A 22,467-nucleotide genomic window follows, 5' to 3' on the forward strand; every position below is an offset into this window, starting at 1 on the left:
CCTTCCTATAAAAAGGGAGATTACTGCAGAGTTCCAATACCCAAGGGGGAAAAAAAAAAATCCAAATAAACAGCAGCCCTCTAAGTTATAAGGAGCAAGTGTTTATATTTATATTCTCACGTGAGAACAAAACAGCACTTTGGTCTGTGGTCTTTATGGCAGGTGAGAGGCATCTGGTCCGGGCCATCTATGCTGCAGGGACCATCCAGTGGGGAGGGTTAGTCGTTCCGGGCTGTCCATTTTCACCGGGGGAGGGGGCCCTCTTCTCCGCGCCTGCCCCGGACTAGTGACGTTGCCTTGATGATGACGCACAGGGACGTTCTTGCGCGTCCCTGTGCGTCGTCGTCAAGGCAACGTCACTAGTCTGGGGCAGGCCCGGAGCGCGGAGAAGAGGGCCCCCTCCCCTGGTGAAAATGGACAGCCCAGAACGACTAACCATCCCCACCGGACGGTCCTTGCAGCATAGATGGCCTGGCCCAGCTCACCCTTCCTTCCCACCGAGGGGAGGGGAGTAGAAAACTAAAGGGGGGTCTAGATGATGACGAAGGCCGCAGTGGCCTTCAACCTGTGGACCTCCAAAGGTTTCAAAACTACAACTCCCAGCATGCCCGGACAGCCATCGCTGGGAGTTGTAGTTTTGCAACATCTGGAGGTCCGCAGGTTGAAGACCACTGAGAAAGGATTGACAGGTGGAGAGTTCACTCTAGTATAAGCCGAGGGGGGCGTTTTCAGCACGAAAAATCGTGCTGAAAAACTCTGCTTATACTAAAGTACATACGGTATGTTGATTGTTCAAAGTGGATGCTGTTTTCTGTTTGCTGAGTAGCACCTGTGGCTGTGTGCAGTTTATCCGGGGATCGGAGACACTTGGGTCTGATGTCACGGGTCTACATGGTCAGTGCCAGCTGATTTCACAGTACCCTTAATTAAAAAGAATCTATAATAGTAAAAATTTATAAAAATCATAGTGAACGAAAGACTGCAGGGCTCTTGCGATCTGTTCACTTACCAGATTAATTCAAATCAATTTACATAATATACTTGATGGTTATTATTCAATATGTTTACTATCCTTATTATTCAATATGTTCACTCCTTGGTATAGACAAAAAGATACTTTGCTGTAGCAATATGTGAAATAATTGTATCAAGGTAAAAGCACAAGATGTAGCAATAGTTGTAGCCAGAGACCCAATTGTTACATTGTTACATTAGTATAGATTAAGGGGGAGATTTATCAAGACCTGTCCAGAGGAAAAGTTGCCCATAGCATTCCAATGACAAATTTTTAACTTCAACCTGTGGACCTCCAAAGGTTTCAAAACTACAACTCCCAGCATGCCCGGACAGCCATCGCTGGGAGTTGTAGTTTTGCAACATCTGGAGGTCCGCAGGTTGAAGACCACTGAGAAAGGATTGACAGGTGGAGAGTTCACTCTAGTATAAGCCGAGGGGGGCGTTTTCAGCACGATTTTTGCAAAATGAAAGAAGCAGTCTGATTGGTTGCTATGGGCAAATTTTCCTTTGCACAGGTTTTGATAAATCTCCCCTGAAGTCTTTTAAGCAAAATTCTTACATAGCATGCATATATATTTTTTTCTCATATATATATATATATATATATATATATATATATATATCTCTATCTATCTATCTATCTATCTATCTATCTATCTATCTATCTATCTATCTATCTATATCTATATCTATATCTATATCTATATCTATATCTATATATCTATATAATTTATTCCAGGTGACTGCCTGTATGCAGGAAGTCATAAGGACTAGGATCCTCATGCATTCCCGAACAGAAGCCAGAGATCTCTTCTTAGTGAATCAGAGCATCCTTCTTGGAGTCTAGATTCTGTTCCCCAGATGTCCTTTCTCCCAGAGAGATTCCCAATGGTGGGGAGGGAGGGGAGGTTGTGGATTTGGTTCGTTTTGTTGTTTGTTTCTAAAGAACAAAATGTTCAATAAAAAATTTCTGATTTAAAAAATATGTAAATAAAAAAATGGCGAATCTCTCAGTTTAGAAATATAGCAAACCACAGGTCCAGGGGTGGATAGGGACATGATAGTATGCGTCCTACCCAACACATAAAAGCGTTCCGAGGAATCAGAGGGACTATGGAAGCTAAGGATTCCATCTTGAAACTCCGGTCGACTATCCACTTGTTGAGAGGTTTTAAGTTTATTACTGTCTGATACGACCCGTTTGGTTTCCTCACCAGAAAGTCTGGAGTAATGGCCTAGACCTTCTTGATCTGAGGGGACCGGAACTAATAGCTCGGCATCCGACCCACTACACTACATACAGTCATCTACAGAAGTAAGTGGAAGCAGACTTCCATTTACCTCCCTGGCTCCTGTCCAAGTCCGTGTAGCTCCTCCCCCAGCAATGACATTAGGGCGGAGCTACAGCAGGTAGCCAGGGAGGCAAGTGTGAGGCTTTGTTCACATTGTAGGTTTGTATAATGTGAACAGACCCTTCTGGCAAGGTCTTCCCAAACAGGGAGACTCCAGCTGTTGCTAAACTTAACTCCCAGCCAAAAGCTGTCAGGGCATGCTGGGAGTTGTAGTTTTGCAACAATTGGAGGCTCCCCGTTTGGGAAGACAATGAATTATGCATGCACTAACCCCGTTTTTTTTCCCCCTTTTCTTCTTGTTTCAGATAAGTGTATCCTGTGGATTACGGCGGATTTGGTGGATTACGACCATCATCTGCATTTTTTAAATTTAATAAAGTGGCTAATGAGGGGTGAGGGGGATTGTTTCTTGAAATAAAATAATTTTTCCAATGCGTCTTTATTTTCAGGCTTAGTAGGTGAAGTAGTGTACAAAATAGAAAATAAATCCAAATCACCACTCCAATGCAATGTTCAGATCTGTGCACGGCACACAATGTGCAGAAAATGGTCACAGAGGAAGAGCGCATGAGCGCTAAACGCAACTAATGGTATGGTTGGTTTTAACAGTGTCAAGTGATCTTCAATTAAGCTCCAAGTGTTTGATCATTTTACTTTATTTATTTATTTTTTTAAAGTAGTGGAAGCAGACAAAATCCATTACTAAACTGGGGCTTAGCATTGCCGCCCCCCCCCCCCCCCCCCCAAAAAAAAAAGCTATTTCCAACTCCACTTATTACCCTGGTTCTCACTGCCCGAGGGGTGCCAGGAAGAGTCTGTACCAACAGACCCGGAGTGTCTAAAATGGCGCTATTGGGCCTAGGTGGTAACAGGCTGGCCAGAATAAAATAATTATTAAAAATAAATTAATTAGGCTCGGAGGACCAGTAACTATGGTTCTTGTTCACCCTGTTGCTGCTTGGTTTTGGGTAAAACACCCCCTAAAAAAAATCCACGTGGAATTCCAGAAAAAAATTAACTTATCCCCTATCCATAGGATAGGGGCTTAAAGGGGTACTCCACCCTCAGATACCTTATCCCCTATCCAAAGGATTAGGTATAAGATGTCTAATCGCGGGGTCTGGCCTTTGGGACCGCCGCGATCTGTGCAGCACTCTGCGTTTTGAACATTATGTTCAGAATGCGTGGTGCAGGCAGCAGTGACACCACGTCACCTCATGACGTCACACCACTCCAACTCCATTCATGTCTATGGGAGGGGGTGTGGCAGCCGTCACGCCGCCTCCAATAGACTTGAATGAAGGGGGGTTTGACATCACGAGGGGGCGTGGAGTGACATCACAACCACGGCCGCCTGCACAAAGCGTTCTTGTCCGACTTCTGGGACCCTCGCAATTTCCGGAAGAATACCCAGTGCTCAGAATGGAGCGCATGCTGCATACGACATGCGCTTCACGCATTTCTATGGGAGTGTCGAAAAGACTCGAGTACAGCACTTTGGCATCCTCGGCGCTCCCATAGAAATTAATGGAGCGTGTGCCCTCTACGAGTAGACGACACATGCGCCTCACAGAGATAGTCTGGGTCCCACTTCAGGGATTGCTGGAGGTCCCAGCGGCCGTACACCCACAATTAACTACATCGTGTGGATAGAGAATAAGTTATTTTTTGCTGTAGTTCTCCTTTAAGCAGAATTTCACACCTACATAATACAAATCACTATACTTTAGTTCTGGCCCAACCATGGGTATGAAGAAATAAGAGTTTGTAATATGGATGCAGCCTCTCAACATTCTCCATTTGTTGCCATCTAAGACAGAAAAGACGTGCTCACCAGGAGAATCCACAGAAGCCGCCAACTGTCCATTTTTCTTTGCAATCACAAACTTTCCATTTGCTGCCTTCAAAGTAATCCGTCGATCATACCATTCAATGTTAAAGTAACAATTGTCATTCCTATGAACAAGAACAGACTTGGATTTTGGTGCATGTACAATATTCAGATAATACACACATTAACAAGAAAAAAAACAAAAAACAAAAGGGTATATAATCGACCCAATAACCCTTTGCAATAAAGGCTTCCTACATACATTAGGCTAAATGAAGCACTAAAAAAAGGGAGTTGTTGAGCAGTCTATTTCTGGGTCTCTTAACCCCTTAAGGACAATGTACGTATATATTTACGTCTACTGCAGACTTCCGTTACACGAAGCGCGCTTCATACCCGGTGGGCCCCAGCAACCAGGACCCGCAGCTAATAACGGACATTCCCATAAAGGTGGCCAGACTGAAAAACGCAAGATTTCATGATTTTATAGGATATTAAAATTCCACCCCCTCCCCCCCTAAAAATAAAATAATCCCACACTAAAAGTTCTTAAAATATTCTACATAAAAAGAAAAAAAAAAACCTTACAACAACTTGATTAAAACAATGAGATTTTCTGATGACAAACTCCCCTAAAACGAATATTGTGGAATAGAGAATCCTTTAGGGCATGTTCCTACTAAATTTGCTACAGAATATAATAAACAGATTTTATCACTGATTTACCAGCATAAAATCTGTGGCAGAACTAGTACATGTAAACATGCCCTTAAAGGGGTACTCCCCTGGAAAACACTTTTTAAATCAACTGGTGCCAGAAAGTTAAACAGATTTGTAAATTACTTCTATTAAACCTTCGTCCATTTTAGGAACTGTCCAGAGCAGGATAGGTTTGCTATGGAGATTTGCTCCTACTCTGGACAGTTCCTAAAATGGACAGAGGTGTCAGCAGAGAGCACTGTGGTCAGACAAAGGAAATTCAAAAAGAAAATAACTTCCTGTAGAGCATACAACAGCTGATAAGTACAGGAAGGATTAAGATTTTTAAAATAGAAGTCATTTACAAATCTGTAACTTTCTGGCACCAGTTGATTTAAAAAAATAAAATAAAATAATTCACATTTGGATACCCCTTTAAGAACTATTTGTCATGTTCACTAGATTTGATCAATGAGGGCCCAATATGCTGAGTGTATACTGAGCAGAGCATAGGTGCTCTGGTATAGCGAGGCTGCAGAACGCTCACGTCCATGTGATGTTTATCATGGGGGCGGGCTGGGCAGTGAATATCGAGAAGGTTCCCTGCCTCTATTGCATACACACAACAAGGAAAGGATAAAAATGGCCATAACTCTGCAACTAATACACCAATTAAAAAAGTAATTGACAACCCTTTTTGAACCCCTTCCCGACCCATGACATACATGTACGTCATGGCCGGGAAGGTTTTCCCGACCTATGACGTACATGTACGTCATGCAGATTCTGGCCGCTACTCGTGGCATCCCGCCGCACCCGGTAAGAGGGTGGCAATCACTAATAGCCAGCCATCTTGCCTCGGGACCTAGCCAGCCATCTTGCCTAAGGACCCTACCGCGATCGCTACCATCAGATAGTCAAATCTGACTAGCTGATGGCAGCTTTTTGCATATGAAAATCCTGTGCAGAGCAGTGAGTGTCCCACACGCATATTATATATACACATACACACATATATATTCAGAATTGAAGTGATCCCCTAAAAAAAATTAAAAAATTTACCTTTTGTAGAAATTTTGAAAAAAATGCTCATAGTTTAAGCCTTTTAATGTCCTTCTAAAGTAAACGAATGTTTAACAAATGATGCCATCATAAAGTAGACGTGTTGTGGAGGTGAATAAGTAAAAGGTATTTGGCATGACTATTTCTCTTACAAGTAGAGAATATAGAAAAATGCTAATTTTTTCAATTTTGCACAAAAATCGCTTCATGTATCCACTAATATAAAGTACAAAATGTCTCGAAAAAAACCAAATATTCTCTGAATCACTTTGCCAGGTAAAAGCAGTGCAAAGTTATTACCACTTAAAGAGAGACATGTCAGAATTGAAAATACGGACTGGGTCATAAAGGCCAAACTAGCTGGGTCATGAAGGGGTTAAAGCTGTTCACACGCACTGGGTTTAGTGCAGGTGAACAGACTGTTAGAAATTTCTATAGTTTTAAAGAGAAACTAACTACATTTTTTGCCTGGAATAAAAGCAGATTAAGTACTAGCTTGTGTACTGTATACGTTTTCACCAAACATCTTGAAACACTTGCAAACAACTAATAAACTTACAAAGTTGAAGCCGTTGCTTGAATGCCACCATTATTTGACAGAGTCCAGTATTTTCCAGTATGAGTCCGAAAGGCACACTTTGTGTCCTTATTGATTTCCAGTTGGAATGTCTCTTGATCACTCTCTTCATCTTGGTTTGCAGACAGATCAATCCCTAAAAAAGTTATACAATGTAATTTTATTAAGGATCGTAACTTGAAAAATAAAAAAATAAAAAAAAGTCACTTGAAACTTTTATAATAACACTGCTTACAGAAATACAACAAATGTTGCCTGGTGGAAGCAAGTTAAATATACACATGCTGGAGAAATTAAAAAAAAGTGTAATATTGTGAACAGAAGTAAAAAAAAAAAACTACAAGATGATCACCAAATCACAAAAAATACCCTAAAGTGGGTTAAGGGTAAATCATCATATGCAAACAAATAGACCATGGAGCAGAAGACCAGGGTCACAGACCCTTTATTAGTGTCCAACCCCTAAAACTTTATTTTTGAAGGCTAAATAAAAACTAAGTAAAAAAAGGAATGTATAATTGGTGCAATTCTTGTAGCTGAGGGCTGCCGTTAATAGTCGAGATGCGGAGATCGCTGCGGCAGTCAAAGCTGACAGAGGTGTCTAAAGGGACCTTTAAAAAGTCCCTGGTGGTCCTGTGGGATGGATCCCCCTCCCTGCAGAGCGATCGCGGGAAAGTGAGCCACTGCTGAGGTATCAGGGGGGTTTACTTCTTCTGTCCCAGCTCGGTGATTGATAGGTTTTATCAGTGAAGCACAGAGCACACAGATCAATGCAGTTCTATGGACCTACATTGATCTGAAGGAGAAATCTAATTATTTGTCCTAAAAGTCCCGTAGGGGACCAATAAAGTGTAAAAAAAAAAAAATTATATTATTATATTATATTTATATATTATATAATATTTATATATTATATTATATTTATATAATATTTATATATATATATATAATATTTATATATTATATAATATTTATATATATATATTATATTTATATAATATTTATATATATATATATTATATTTATATAATATTTATATATATATATATAATATTTATATATATATATATATATATATATATATATATATATATATATATATATACACATATACACACATACACACACATATACATATATATACACACACATATATATATATATATATATATATATATATACACACACACACATATATATATATATATACACACACACATATATATATATATATATATATATATATATATATATATATATATATATATATATATATATATATATTGTATATATTATATGTATATTATATCGTATATACTCGAGTATAAGCAGAGTTTTTCCGCACAATTTTTCGTGCTGAAAACACCCCCCTCGGCTTATACTCGAGTGACAAGCGGTGATGATGAAGGTGGGGGGGGCTGATGGCATGTGGTGATGATGACAAGGGGATGATGAAGGGGGGGTGTGGGATGATGACAAGGGGATAATGAAGGGGGGGTGTGGGATGATGACAAGGGGATAATGAAGGCGGGGTGTGGGATGATGACAAGGGGATGATGACGACAAGGGGATGATGACGACAAGGGGATGATGAAGGGGGTGTGGGATGACGACAAGGGGATGATAAGGGTGATTATGACGGGGGTCTGGATGATGACAGGGGGGGGGGTGATGTATTTCCCACCCTAGGCTTATACTCGAGTCAATAACTTTTCATGGGATTTTGGGGTGAAATTAAGGGCCTCGGTTTATATTCGGGACGGCTTATACTGGAGTATATACGGTATATGTGAGTATATATATATTTTAAACTAACAACCATTAATATAGTAAACATTTAAATCACCCCCCCTTACCCAAATTCAATATATAAAATATGTAGACAAAAATAAACGTGTGGCATAGATGCGTAAATCTATGTATTGTATGAAAATCGATTACAAAGTCCTATGAAAACAAAAATGGTACCAATAAAAACTACAGATCATGGCGCAAAAAAAGGAGCCCTCACACATCCCCATATACAGGAAAAAAAGAAATAAATTAAGTTATAGGGATCAGAAAGGAAATTAATAATTTTTGTGCAAAAAGTTATAATTTCTTTGATAGAAGAAAAACAAAATTAAACCTATAATTGTTAGGTATCATTTTAATCGTATGAACATACAGAATAAAGATAGGATATCATTTTACCAAAAAAGTGTTCTGCGTACAATCGGAAGCCCCCAAAAGTTACAAAATGCAATTGTGTTTCATTGTTCCCCACAAATATTGTTTTTTCTGGTTTCACCGTAGTTTTTATGGTGAAGTTATTGGTCATTACACAGTAAAATTGGTGGTGCAAAAAGACAAAAAAAAAAAAAAACAAGCCCTCATATGGGTCTGTAGTAGGTGGAAAACAGAGCCTTATGATTTTAACCCCTTAAGGACCAGGCCATTTTACACCTTAGGACCAGAGCGTTTTTTGCACATCTGACCAGTCACTTTAAACATTAATAACTCTGGAATGCTTTTAGTTATCAATCTGATTCAGAGACTGTTTTTTCGTGACATTTTCTACTTTAACATAGTGGTAAAATTTTGTGGTAACTTGCATCCTTTCTTGGTGAAAAATCCCAAAATTTGATGAAAAATTTGAAAATTTTGCATTTTTCTAACTTTGAAGCTCTCTGCTTGTAAGGAAAATGGATATTCAAAATATAAAAAAATTTTATTCACATTTCCAATATGTCTACTTTATGTTTGCATCATAAAATTGACGTGTTTTTACTTTTGGAAGACACCAGAGGGCTTCAAAGTTCAGCAGCACTTTTCCAATTTTTCACAAAATTTCAGACCAGTTCAGGTTTGAAGTGGATTTGAAGGGTCTTCACATTAGAAATACCCCACAAATGACCCCATTATAAAAACTACACCCCCCAAAGTATTCCAAATGACAATCAGTAAGTGTTTTAACCCTTTAGGTGTTTCACAGGAATAGCAGCAAAGTGAAGGAGAAAATTCACAATCTATTTTTTACACTCGCATGTTCTTGTAAACCCAATTTTTGAATTTTTACAAGGGGTAAAAGGAGAAAATGTATACTTTGTAGCCAAATTTCTCTTGAGTAAGCACATACCTCATATGTCTATGTAAAGTGTTCGGCGGGCGCAGTAGAGGGCTCAGAAGCGAAGGAGCGACAAGGGGATTTTGGAGAGTACGTTTTTCAGAAATGGTTTTTGGGGGGCATGTTGCATTTAGGAAGCCCCTATGGTGCCAGAACAGCAAAAATAACCCACATGGCATACCATTTTGGAAACTAGACCCCTTGGGGAACGTAACAAGGAATAAAGTGAGCCTTAATACCCCACAGGTGTTTCACGACTTTTGCATATGTAAAAAAAAATTTCACTAAAATGTGTGTTTCCCCCCAAATGTAACATTTTTGCAAGGGTTAATAGCAGAAAATACCCCCCAAAATTTGTAACCCCATCTCTTCTGAGTATGGAGGCACCCCATAAGTTGGCATGAAGTGCATTACGGGCGAACTACAATGCTCCGAAGAGAAGGAGTGATATTTGACTTTTTGAGAGCAAATTTTGCTCGGGGGGGCATGTTGCATTTAGGAAGCCCCTAGGGTGTCAAAACAGCAACAAAAAAAACACATGGCATACCATTTTGGAAACTAGACCACTTGAGGAACGTAACAAGGAATAAAGTGAGCCTTAATACCCCACACGGGTTTCACGTCTTTTGCATATGTAAAAAAAATATATATTTTTTTCACTAAAATGTGTGTTTCCCCCCAAATTTCACATTTTTGCAAGGGTTAATAGCAGAAAATACCCCCCACAATTTGTAACCCCATCTCTTCTGAGTATGGAGGTACCCCATAAGTGGACCTGAAGTGCACTACGGGCGAACTACAATGCTCAGAAGAGGAGGAGCACCATTGAGCTTTTGGAAAGAGAATTCGTTTGGAATGGTAATCAGGGGCCATGTGCATTTACAAAGCCCCCCGTGGTGCCAGAACAGTGGACCCCCCCCCCCCCCACATGTGACCCCATTTTGGAAACTACACCCCTCACAGAATTTAATAAGTGGTGCAGTGAGCATTTACACCCCACTGGCGTTTGACAGATCTTTGGGACAGTGGGCTGTGCAAATGGAAAATTAAATTTTTCATTTTCACGGATCACTGTTCCAAAAATCTGTCAGACACCTGTGGGGCGTAAATGCTCACTGTACCCCTTATTACATTACATGAGGGGTGTAGTTTCCAAAATGGGGTCACATATGGGGGGGGGTCCATTGTTCTGGTACCATGGGGGCTTTGTAAACACAAGTGGCCTTCAATTCCGGACAAATTTTCTCTTCAAAATCCCAATGGCGCTCCTTCTCTTCTGAGCATTGTAGTGCACCCATAGAGCACTTTACATCCACATATGGGGTATGCTCTTACTCAGAAGAAATTGGGTTACAAATTTTGGGGGGGCTTTTTTTTATTTTCCCTTGTGAAAATGAAAAATTTAGGGTGACACCAGCATTTTAGTGAAAATTTTTTTTTCTTCATTTTCCCATCCAACTTTAATGAAAATTTGTCAAACACCTGTGGGGTGTACAGGCTCACTATACCCCTTGTTCTGTTCCATGAGGGGTGTCGTTTCCAAAATGGGGTCACATGTGGGTATTTATTTTTTGGGGTTTATGTCAGAACCGCTGTAAAATCAGCCACCCCTGTGCAAATCACCAATTTAGGCCTCAAATGTACATGGTGCGCTCTCACTCCTGAGCCTTGTTGTGCGTCCATAGAGCATTTTACGCCCACATATGGGGTATCTCCGTACTCAGAAGAAATTGCGTTACAAATTTTGGGGGTCTTTTTTTCCTTTTACCTCCCGTGAAAATAAAAAGTAAAGGACAACACCAGCATGTTAGTGTAAAAAAAGATTTATTTATTTTTTACACTAACAGGCTGGTGTAGACCCCAACTTTTCTTTTTCATAAGGGGGTAAAAGGAAAAAAAGCCCCCGAAATTAGTAACGCAATTTCTCCCGAGTACAGAGATACCCCATATGTGGCACTAAACTGTTTCCTTGAAATACGACAGGGCTCTGAAGTGAGAGAGCGCCATGCGCATTTGAGGACTAAATTAGGGATTGCACAGGGGTGGACATAGGGGTATTCTACGCCAGTGATTCCCAAACAGGGTGCCTCCAGCTGTTGCTAAACTCCCAGCATGCCTGGACAGTTAGTGGCTGTCCGGAAATGCTGGGAGTTGTTGTTTTGCAACAGCTGGAGGCTCTGTTTTGAAAACACTGCCGTACAATACGTTTTTTATTTTTTATTAGGGGGACAGTGTAAGGGGGTGTAAATGTAGTGTTTTACTCTTTATTATGTGTTAGTGTAGTGTAGTGTTTTTAGGGTACGTTCACACTGGCGGGTTTACAGTGAATTTACCGCTAGGAGTTTGCGCTGCGGGGAAAAATTTGCCACAGCTCATACTTGAAGCAGAAAACTTACTGTAAACCCGCCAGTGTGAATGTACCCTGTACGTTCACATGGGGGGGGGGGGGGGGGGGGCAAACCTCTAGCTGTTTCAAAACTACAACTCCCAGCATGTACTGACAGACCGCGCATGCTGGGAGTTGTACTTTTGCAACAGCTGGAGGCACGCTGGTTGGAAAACCTTCAGTTAGGTTCTGTTACCTAACTCAGTATTTTCCAACCAGTGTGCCTCCAGCTGTTGCAAAACTTCAACTCCCAGCATGTACTGATCGCCGAAAGGCATGCTGGGAGATGTAGTTGTGCAACAGCTGGAGGGATCGCAACTACAACTCCCAGCATGCAGAGACAGCCGTTTGCTGTTTAGGCATGCAGGGAGTTGCAGTTTTGCAACATCTGGAGAGCTATAGTTTAGAGACCACTGCACAGTGGTCTCCAAACTGTGGACCTCCAGATGTTGCAAAACTACAACTCCCAGCATGCCCAGACAGCAAACTGCTGTCTGGGCAAGCTGGGAGTTGTAGTTTTGCAAGAGCTGAAGGTGCACAGTATAGAGATCACTTTGCAGTGGTCTCAAACTGTAGACCTCCAGCTGTTGCAAAACTGCAACTCCCAGCAAGCCTAAACAGCTCTCTGGGCATGCTGGGAGTTGTAGTTTTGCAAAATCTGGAGGGTTACAGTTTAGAGACCACTATAGTGGTCTCAGACTGTAGCCCTCCAGATGTTGCTAAGTAACTCAACGGCTTCCGTTGGATCCAGGGAGCTGCGTCGCGGTCCTCTTCTTACGCCGACAGTCGCTCGCTGCCGCCGCTGATCGTCGCCCGCTACCGTCTGCGGCGCCGGTCCCAGTCGGTTTCCCCGTCCTGCCCCGCCTATTGTGGGTGGGCAGAACGGGGAAACCGAAAGTAAACCTCTCCGCCCCCTATCTGCTATTGGTGGTCGCGTCTAGACCACCAATAGCAGAGATAGGACCTCACTCCTATCGCTACAGGGGGATCGTGGGTGTCTAGGACACCCGCGATCCCCCTTCTATTCCGGGTCACCATAGACCCGTATGACCCGGAATCGGCGCAAATCGCAAGTGTGAATTCACTTGCGATTTGCGCCGATCGCCCACATAGGGGGGTGCCTGCTGATAGATATCAGCAGTTACCCCGGCCCGATCCCTGCCCGGCGGGGACCGAAATTCCCACGGGCGTACCTGTACGCCCTTGGTCCTTAAGGGGTTAAGAAGAGGAAAAAAACAAAAGTGCACAAATGAAAAAAACTGTGGCCCTTAAGGGGATAAAAACCACAAGCACCATGTGTGTTACAAATCACATAATAGGGTGAAACCCTAGTAATATATAAAAATGTACAAGCATCCAGTGGCCTGCAGGGCTCCCTGGATAGAACACACCAAGTTCTGCTAATTAAACACTGCCCCTCTACATGTTTCGTTGCCTTGGCATCAACTGGTCACACCATCTGGTCGATTTATGTGTATACAAAACCTCCAATCATACAGATGCTAACAGCAGACTTTGCTTAAAAAGTACTAGTCACTAAATATTTTCTAAACTAACTCAGGGAATGAGATATGGTTAGGGAACATAGCCTATGCCCCCCCCCCCCTCCGAAACCAATAAGACTAGCGGCTGGGACATGTAGGGTTACCCCCAGTGGTAGGTTTCGCAAACTGAAAATATTTTTTTTTATATATTATATATTTTTAATAAAATATTTTGGAAGTTGTTCATAATACATTACCTCTGCAACATATTAAGTTTTTTTTTTTTTAAAGTACTTTTACTTATCAATAACAAAGTACCTCCGCTATCAAAAGTAGCGACGTCCAGCCAATTCATGTCAAACTATGTAATTGTCATGCGTCCAATGAAGGCAGTCCCTGCTGCCCATCAGTCTCCTACATCAAGCCTGCACTATGATGACTTGCGGGAGTGTCCTGCTAGCGCATGCGTACAGCTGGAGATTATGGACTTAACTTACTGCTGCTCTAATCGCAACTGCGCATGCGTAAGATGATAGAAGAGAGACAGTGGATGGTGTGATCTGACATCTGATTATTAGATGTCTCACTGAATAGAGAACTTACAAAAAATATGACCTATAAGCCATTATTATACAGGTAAATCTGAGGAATCTAATTGCCATACAGCTATTCAAAAAGTTATTACATTTTCACAGATCACTATATGGCCATTTATATAACCTAATATATAGTCCCTACCAATGCAAATAAGGGCCATTATGCATATATGATAAAATGAAAAGAAAAAATAGCCGTAATGTCATAGCTCTATTATGCATCACATGATTCATTCAACAATGATGCATATCTAAGGAGATGATTATTATCAAATAAGATGATAAAAAGCTGCAATACCATAGCTCTGTTTAGATATTACATGATGAATACAGCACACCCCCATTGTCAGGATACTATATATTAGGGATGGACCGATTATCGGTATGGCCGATAATCACGATTTTGGGCATTATCGGTATCGGCAATCCGATAAGCCTATAATGTCCTGCCCCCCGCACCGCGACCGCCGCCCCCCCCCCCCCGACCCGACCCACCACGTCGCACCACCCACCGTAGTGCTGGGCGGTATACCGTATGAACCGGAAACAGTTTTTTTTTTCTCCCACGTTATGGATTTTTGCCCATACTGCTATACCGGTCGGGCCCCTCCCCCACCCTCCGAGTCAATAAAAAAAAAAATTAAACTTACCCATAATGGGGGTGGTCCGGCCCATCCATCCTTCCTGTAGTGTCCGGCGGCATTCCGGGTGGAGGGTGAACCGGTCCGGGCTGTCCTTCTCCGGGGTCCTCTTCTCCACCCCGGGCAGGCTCCGGCCTAGTACACTGCATAGACGCCGCTACGCCGTGACGTCAGGTGCGTCGCTGCACACGGGCGTCACTGCGCAGCGGCGTCTATGCTGCGTTACTAGGCCGGAGCCTGCCCGAAGTGGAGAAGAGGACCCCGGAGAAGAAGTACAGCCCGGACCGGTTCACCCTCCACCCGGAATGCCGCCGGACACTACAGGAAGGATGGATGGCCTGGACCACCCTGACAGGTAGGGGGAGAGAAGCGGGTGGCGGCGGCGGCCTATGGCACCGCAAAAGCCACTGCAGTGCATCGATTTAAAGCGCCCGCTTTAAATCAATGATCTGCAGCGGTGTCGCGGGGGGGATAAATAGCCGATAACTTATACCGGAATATCAGTATAAGTTATCGGCTATCGGCCCTAACCTCCACCGATTATCGGTATTGGCCCTAAAAAAAACGATATCGGTGGTTCACTACTATATATGTACCCAATTCAGGACTTATTCACTATCCTCCAGATGTACACTACAGATGTATACACCTATGCAATACTTAACAAGTCAGCGTATTTTTAACCCCTAAAAAAAAAAAAAAAAAAAAAAAAAAAAAAAAAAAAAGGACATCGCCCATTTTGACCTTAACTCCTGAAGGACGCAGGACGGAAGCAAACGGCCCCTTTTCCGAGTCCTTAAGTACGTCCTGTCAAATCCCGGCCCCCCGCTGCTAGCTGGAGGGGAGCCGGTGGCCGATGCCTGCTGAAATTGTTCAGCAGGCATCGTAGCATATTGCCCAGGGGGGTCATGATGACCCCCCCCCCCCCCATGTCGGCGATCGCAGTGCATCGCTTGTCAATTCAGACAAGCGATGCGCTGCGATTCCGTTCCCCGCTGCTCGCCGGGCGGGGATCGGAGCCGGACGTCTGCTGATTTCATTCAGCAGACATCCCGGCAGTGTGCCGGAGGAGGTCCGGAGGACCTCTTAAACCGGTGATTGCTGCAGGGCGCTGGTAACTACTTACCGGCGTTCTGCAGCGGTTCCGGGTCATCAGGGTCACGTGTGACCCTGATATAGATGATGAATGGTGGTGTAATATACACCACCAATCATCATCAGTGCTGTACTGGGGGCTAGCATTGTTGCTGCCAAAGTGGCCACACCAATCAGTGTAATGGGAGGGGATGGTGGGGGCTAGGAGCATGTTGCTCCGTTCTGCCCGCCATTCCACAGAGATCTGACGAGCAGGACGGAGCCCCGTGCTGCCCACCATCCCTTCAGTAAAAAAAAAAAAAAAGTGCCCCTTGCCCCCTTTCTGTGGCCCCCTGGCACCGAAATCCCCAGGGATAGCTTTAGATTAGGTAGGGACAGGTTAGGGTTAAAAAAAAAAAAAAAAAAAGTTTTTTCCAGCGTACCTCAGTGGGTGTCCGTGGGTCCGTAGCATCTTTAGCTGCGTGACCCCGGCCCTGCTGGGTCGCTGCAGTCTGCCGCCAGCGTTTTTTTTTTTTTTTTGGCGCAGATCTTTTTTTTCCCCCTAAGCGTGTGTGCGGACCCTCTTGGTTATAAAAGAGAGGTCTGCCACCGTTTGTTAAAGCCCACCCGCCGCTGATCAGTCCCGTAGTACTGATCAGCATTTTTTGTGGTGCCGGCGCTTTTTTTGGGGGGTTTTCTGGCGCTTTTTTGCACCCATAGGCGGTCCGTGCCCCCAGTAGCAGGCGTGTACTGTGTGGACGGACCGTACCTGTGTGTGCAGCCTGTCCCACGGCTGTCAGTGATCTATTACTGATCAGCGGGTTTTTTTGGGTTCAGGTGGGTGCATTTTTTCAGGGTTAAGCATTTTTTTATTTTATTTTTCGGGTTTTTTGTGTGGGGGTCTGTGTACAAGCCACCAGCCACTGTTCTGGGCTGAGTGGCCGGACCCCCCCCCACTGACTTCTGCACCCTCTGCCGTCACAAGCGCTAATCAGTGCGCACACCACTGATTAGATAAACGCTTTTTTTGGCGCAGGGCTTTTTTGCACTAGAAGTCCCCTTTTAAAAAAAAAAAAGTCCTTTTTATATATTTTTTTTAATTTTCTGTTAGGGCGGGTTAGGGAGGTAGTATAGCACCACACCACACGCAGCACATACACAAATAAAGTTTTAAGGGCCCTCATCTTTGGTGACCGCCAAGGAGCGGGTCAGAGCACCTCTGGAACTTTAGGTCCCCGGGCCAACACTTCCCTGGTGTGATCCCCAACACTAGAAGGTCGGGACAAACCCAGAAGAAATTCAGAGTGTGTCACAGGAAGGAGAGACAGAGGGACACTACCATTCAGTGTGACACTTGCCCAGATAATCCAGGCCTCTGCATAGGCTGCTTCAAGGAGTATCACACTTCCATGGAGTACTACATTTTCCATCCTTTGCCCTAATTTTCATTCCCCAGAATTCGGCTCCAATGTACCAGTCCAGGGTACATTGACTTCCAAATTTTATACCAAAATACCATACCACCCCCCAAAAAAAACCAAAAAACCAAAAAACCTTTTTCCCAATACCCCAATATCTTTTTTTCTTCCCCCTAAAAAATGGGTCATGAGACACAGAGTCAACAGCATTGGAGGTTTGCAGTTGCCTCAAATGCGCAACGCTCTCTCCCCCCACCTGAGCGGGTTGCGCATTTGAGGTAACAGAATAGGGACGGCCCCAAACATCCCCTTCCCAGAATGATGATTCAGAGTATAGGGTTTGGGGCGGACATCATTTTTACTTTTGGCTGTACTCTGGGTCATCATTCTGGGAAAATAATTGGCATATCAGTAAAATTGCAATTTTCTTCCCCCCATAGTACACTTCATCCATTCCTGGAAAATAAATGAAGGGAACACGCGTCTGTTCCAAATCTCCACTTCACCCTATACACCTTCCCTAGGGGGTGTGCTGTTTGTAGTATTCTCACATGTGGGTGTTCCTTTCTTGTATTTTCCTCTGAATGTATGTAACTGTTAGGTCCGTAACAAACATCCGCCTCAAATGCGAAGAGTTCACGCTGAGCTCTGTCGTATTTCCAGGCGACAATTCGGAGTCACATGTTAGTTGTTCCCAGAAAAATTAAGCAGAGCATAGGTTGAAAATTGCAATTTTCAAAAGCTACCCTTCATCCATTCCTGGAAAATAAATTTAGGAAACACCTGTGCGTTCAAAATGTCCTCTTTACCCCATACCCATTCCTCAGGGTGGGTACTTTCTGTAATGGTGTCACATGTGGGTGTTTCATTTTTGTATTTTCCTCGGAATGTATGTAACCGTCAGCTACTGATATGCCATAGGCCACAAATACAAAGTGACCTCTATGACTTCTGAGCCTTGTTGTGCGCCCGCCCAGCACATTACCCCATATGTGGATGTATTTTTATAGTCAGGGGGAAAAGCCCTCAAAAATTTGTAACCCAATATCTCATATTACCCCTTGTGAAAATGTTAAAAAATTGGGTAACCCCAGCATTTTAGTGTAAAAACCATCTAATTTTTCAATTTATGGCCCATTTTTCAAAAAACCTGTGAGGTCTTATTTCCCACTGTACCCCTTGTTACGTTCATTGAGGGGTGTAGTTTCTAAAAGTGTGTCACATGTGGGGTTTTTTGGTTGTTATTGCACAATTGGGGCTTTATAAATGCACATGACCCCCGACTTCAATTTCAACAAAATTTCACTCCTTCTATTCTGAGCATTGTAGTTCGTCAACAGAGCAATTTACATCCACATATGGTTTTTCTCTCAGACGAAGTTGTTCTACAAATTTTACCCAATGTGAAAATGAAACATTTGGGGTAACACTGTCAATATAGTGCAAAAAAAAATCAAATTTTTCACTTTTACGGCCCACTGTTTAAAAAACCTGTGAGGTGTAAGTACTCACTGTAACACTTACGTTCCTCGAGGGGTCTAGTTTCCAAAATGTAATGCCATGTGTTTTTTTTTTTGCATTCCTGGCACCATAGGGGCTTCCTAAATGCGGAAACACCTGCCCCCAGAGCAAAATTTGCTTCCAAAAAGCCATAAGTGACTCCTTCCCTTCTGATACCTGTAGTGCGCCAGCAAGGCACTTTTCACCCCCATATGGGGTGTTTTCTGAATCGGGAGAAATTGGGCTTCAAATTTTGAGAGGTATTTTCTGCTTTGACCCTTTGTAAAAATGTAAAATTTTGGGGAAACCAAGCATTTTAGGTAAAATTATTATTATTTTTTTTACATTTGTAAAAGTCATGAAATCCCTGTGGGGTATTAAGGCTCACTTTATCCCATGTTACATTCCCCGAGGGGTCTAGTTTCCAAAATGGTATGCCATGTGTTTTTTTTGTTGCTGTTTTGACACCCTAGGGGCTTCCTAAAGGTGACATGCCCCCAAAAACCATTTCAGAAAAACGTACTCTGCAAAATCCCCTTGTCGCTCCTTCCCTTCTGAGCCCTCTACTGCGCCCGCCGAACACTTTACATAGACATATGAGGTATGTGCTTACTCGAGAGAAATTGGGCTACAAATACATTCTCCTTTTACCACTTGCAAAAATTCAAAAATTGGGTCTACAAGAACATGCGAGTGTAAAAAATGAAGATTTTGAATTTTCTCCATCACTTTGCTGCTATTCCTGTGAAACACCTAAAGGGTTAAAACATTGACTGAATGTCATTTTGAATACTTTGGGGGGTGCAGTTTTTATAATGGGGTCATTTGTGGGGTATTTCTAATATGAAGACCCTTCAAATCCACTTCAAAACTGAACCGGTCCCTGAAAAATAGATTTAGAAAATTTTGTGAAAAATTGGAAAATTGCTGCTGAACTTTGAAGCCCTCTGGTGTCTTCCAAAAGTAAAAACTCAAATTTTATGATGCAAACATAAAGTAGACATATTGTATATGTGAACCAAAAAAATAATAAATGTTTGAATATCCATTTTCCTTACAAGCAGAAAGCTTCAAAGTTCGAAAAATGCAAAATTTTCATTTTTTTAATCAAATTTTGGGATTTTTCACCAAGAAAGGATGCAGGTTACCATAAAATTTCACCACTATGTTAAAGTAGAATAGGTCACAAAAAAAATTAATGTTATTAATGTTTAAAGTGACAGTGGTCAGAATGGCAAAAACGTTCTTAAGGTGAAAAAGGGCTAAGTCCTTAAGGGGTTAAAGCTTACCTGTCAGATTCAAAAACAAAAACTTATAAAAATGACGTACATGATCAGGATGAGGTATTGAGTAACATGTCTTACCAATATTTCACTACAAAATAGCATATTACAGCTGCTCAATGGGGGAGATTTATCAAAACCTATCCAGAGGAAAAGTTGTTGAGTTGCCCATAGCAACTAGATTGCTTCTTTCATTTTATACAAGGCCTCTGCAAAATGAAAGAAGCAATCCGATTGGTTGCTATGAGCAACTCAGCAACTTTTTCTCTGGGGGAGATTTATCAAAGCCTGCACAATGTCTTGTCATCTTGTCAAAGGGAAGGGGAGTGTCCATCTCTCACCTGCACTGTGATGACTCCTCACCCTCCCTCACTCAGCCTACAGCTTTTGCAAAAATATAACTCCCAGAATGCCCAGACATCCATCCTTTGACTGTCCAGGCATGCTTGGAGTTGTAGTTTTGCAACAGCTGGAGGCACATGTTTGGTAAAACTCTGTTACAGTAGTGTTGCTGCTGGCTGGGTTCCTCCTGCAGCCTTGTCAATCAGTCATCTTGTGTCCATGACCCTTGGACACACTCATGCTGCTGTGGGACTCTGCATCCCGAGAAGTATGGGGACCCTAAGTGGTGGGATTTTCAAAGGCAGTTTTCTTCAATAAAATGTTAATTTTTTCACAGTATATTAGAAAAAATTGTTTTGCCAAGATGTACAACATTTCAAAAGTTTTTATATCTGACAGTGCCCATTTAAGGACCAGACCAATTTTATTTTTGCATTTTAGTTTTTTCCTCCACACCTTCTAAAAATCATAAATCTTACATTTCCATCCACAGACCAATAAGAGGGATTGTTTTTTTTGCATGACCAATTGTATGGCGCAATTTAAATAAAAAAAATATTTTTCTGAGGAAACTGAAAAGAATACCGCAATTTAGCCAATGTTGGAAGGTTTTGTTTTTACGCTGTACACCTTACGGTAAAAATGGCTGTGGGTCAATACGATTAAAATGATACCCATGATTACATACTTTTCTAATATTGGACCGCATTAAAAAAAAAAAAAAACTCTCAAACTTTATAATTATAATAACTATAACTTTCGAATTTTTCCATATAAGGGCTGTAGGAGGGCTCATTTTTTGTAGTGTAGCTTGTACCACTTTTGCGTATATGTAACTTTAATTGCTTTTTAAATTATTTTTGGAATGTGATGCAACAAAAAAAATGCATTTTTTTTTACATTTACGCTGTTCACTGAAAAAGATTATTAACATTATACACTGCTGAAAAAAATAAAAGGAATACTTAAACAACAAAATGTAACTCAAAGTCAATCACACTTCTGTGAAGTCACACTGTCCACTCAGGAAGCAACACTGATTGACAATCAATTTCACATGATGTTGTGCAAATGGAACAGACAACTGGTAGAAATTATAGGCAATCATCAAGACACCCCCAATAAAGAAGTGGTTCTGCAGGTGGTGACCACAGACCACTTCTCATTTTCTATGCTTTCTGGCTGAGGTTTTGGTCACTTGAATGCTGGCGGTGTTTTCACTCTAGTGGTAGCATGAGACAGAGTGTACAACCCACACAAGTGGCTCAGGTAGTGCAGCTCATGCAGGATGGCACATCAATGCGAGCTGTGGCAAGAAGGTTTGCCGTGTCTGTCAGTGTCCAGAGCATGGAGGCGCTACCAGGAGACAGGCCAGTACATCAAGAGACGTAGGAGGAGGTCATAGGAGGGAAACAACCCAGCAGCAGGACTGCTAACTCCGCCTTTGTGCACGGAGGAGCACTGCAAAATTACCTCCAGCAGGCCACAAATGTGCATGTGTCCACTCAAACTGACAGAAACCAAACCCATAAGGGTGTTATGAGGGCCCGACATCCACAGGTAGGGATTGTGCTTACAGCCCAACACCGTGGAGGATGTTTGGCATTTGCCAAAGAACGCCAAGATTGGCAAATTTGCCACTTGTGCCCTGTGCTCTTCAGTTTCACACTGAGCACGTGACAGCCGTGAGAGTCTGGAGATGCCATGGAGAACGTTCTGCTGCCTGCAACATCCTCCAGCATGATCAGTTATTGTGTGGGGTGGCATTTATTTGGGGGGCCGCACAGCCCTCCATATGCTTGCCAGAGGTAGCCTGACTGCCATTAGGTACCGAGATGAGATCCTCAGACCCATTGTGAGAACATATGCTGGTGAGGTTGGCCCTGGCCCCTAATGCAAGACAATGCTAGACCTCATGTGGCTGGAGTGTCAGCAGCTCCTGCAAGAGGAAGGCATTGATGGTATGGACTGGCCCGCCCGTTCCCCAGATCTGAATCAGATTGAGCACATCTGGGACATTACGTCTTGCTCCATCCACCAATGCCACATTGCACCACAGACTGTCCAGGAGTTGACGGATGTTTTAGATCAGGTCTGGG

At 42.6% G+C, this 22,467-nt stretch overlaps 1 protein-coding gene across 3 annotated transcripts in view; it reads right to left on the reverse strand.

Annotated features, from left to right (window-relative positions):
* FSCN1 (fascin actin-bundling protein 1) overlaps nucleotides 1-22,467 on the reverse strand; it is a 116,023-nt gene that overhangs the window by 23,688 nt on the left and 69,868 nt on the right. For all 3 annotated transcript variants that reach the window (XM_056534422.1, XM_056534421.1, XM_056534420.1), the window contains exons 2-3: nucleotides 6,521-6,674; nucleotides 4,204-4,325 (exon numbers count right to left, since the gene is read on the reverse strand). In XM_056534422.1, the coding sequence (XP_056390397.1) occupies nucleotides 4,204-4,325; nucleotides 6,521-6,674 (276 nt within the window). The remainder of the gene's footprint in view (nucleotides 1-4,203; nucleotides 4,326-6,520; nucleotides 6,675-22,467) is intronic.

Source organism: Hyla sarda, chromosome 8, assembly GCF_029499605.1.
Source record: "Hyla sarda isolate aHylSar1 chromosome 8, aHylSar1.hap1, whole genome shotgun sequence".
NCBI lineage: Eukaryota > Metazoa > Chordata > Amphibia > Anura > Hylidae > Hyla > Hyla sarda.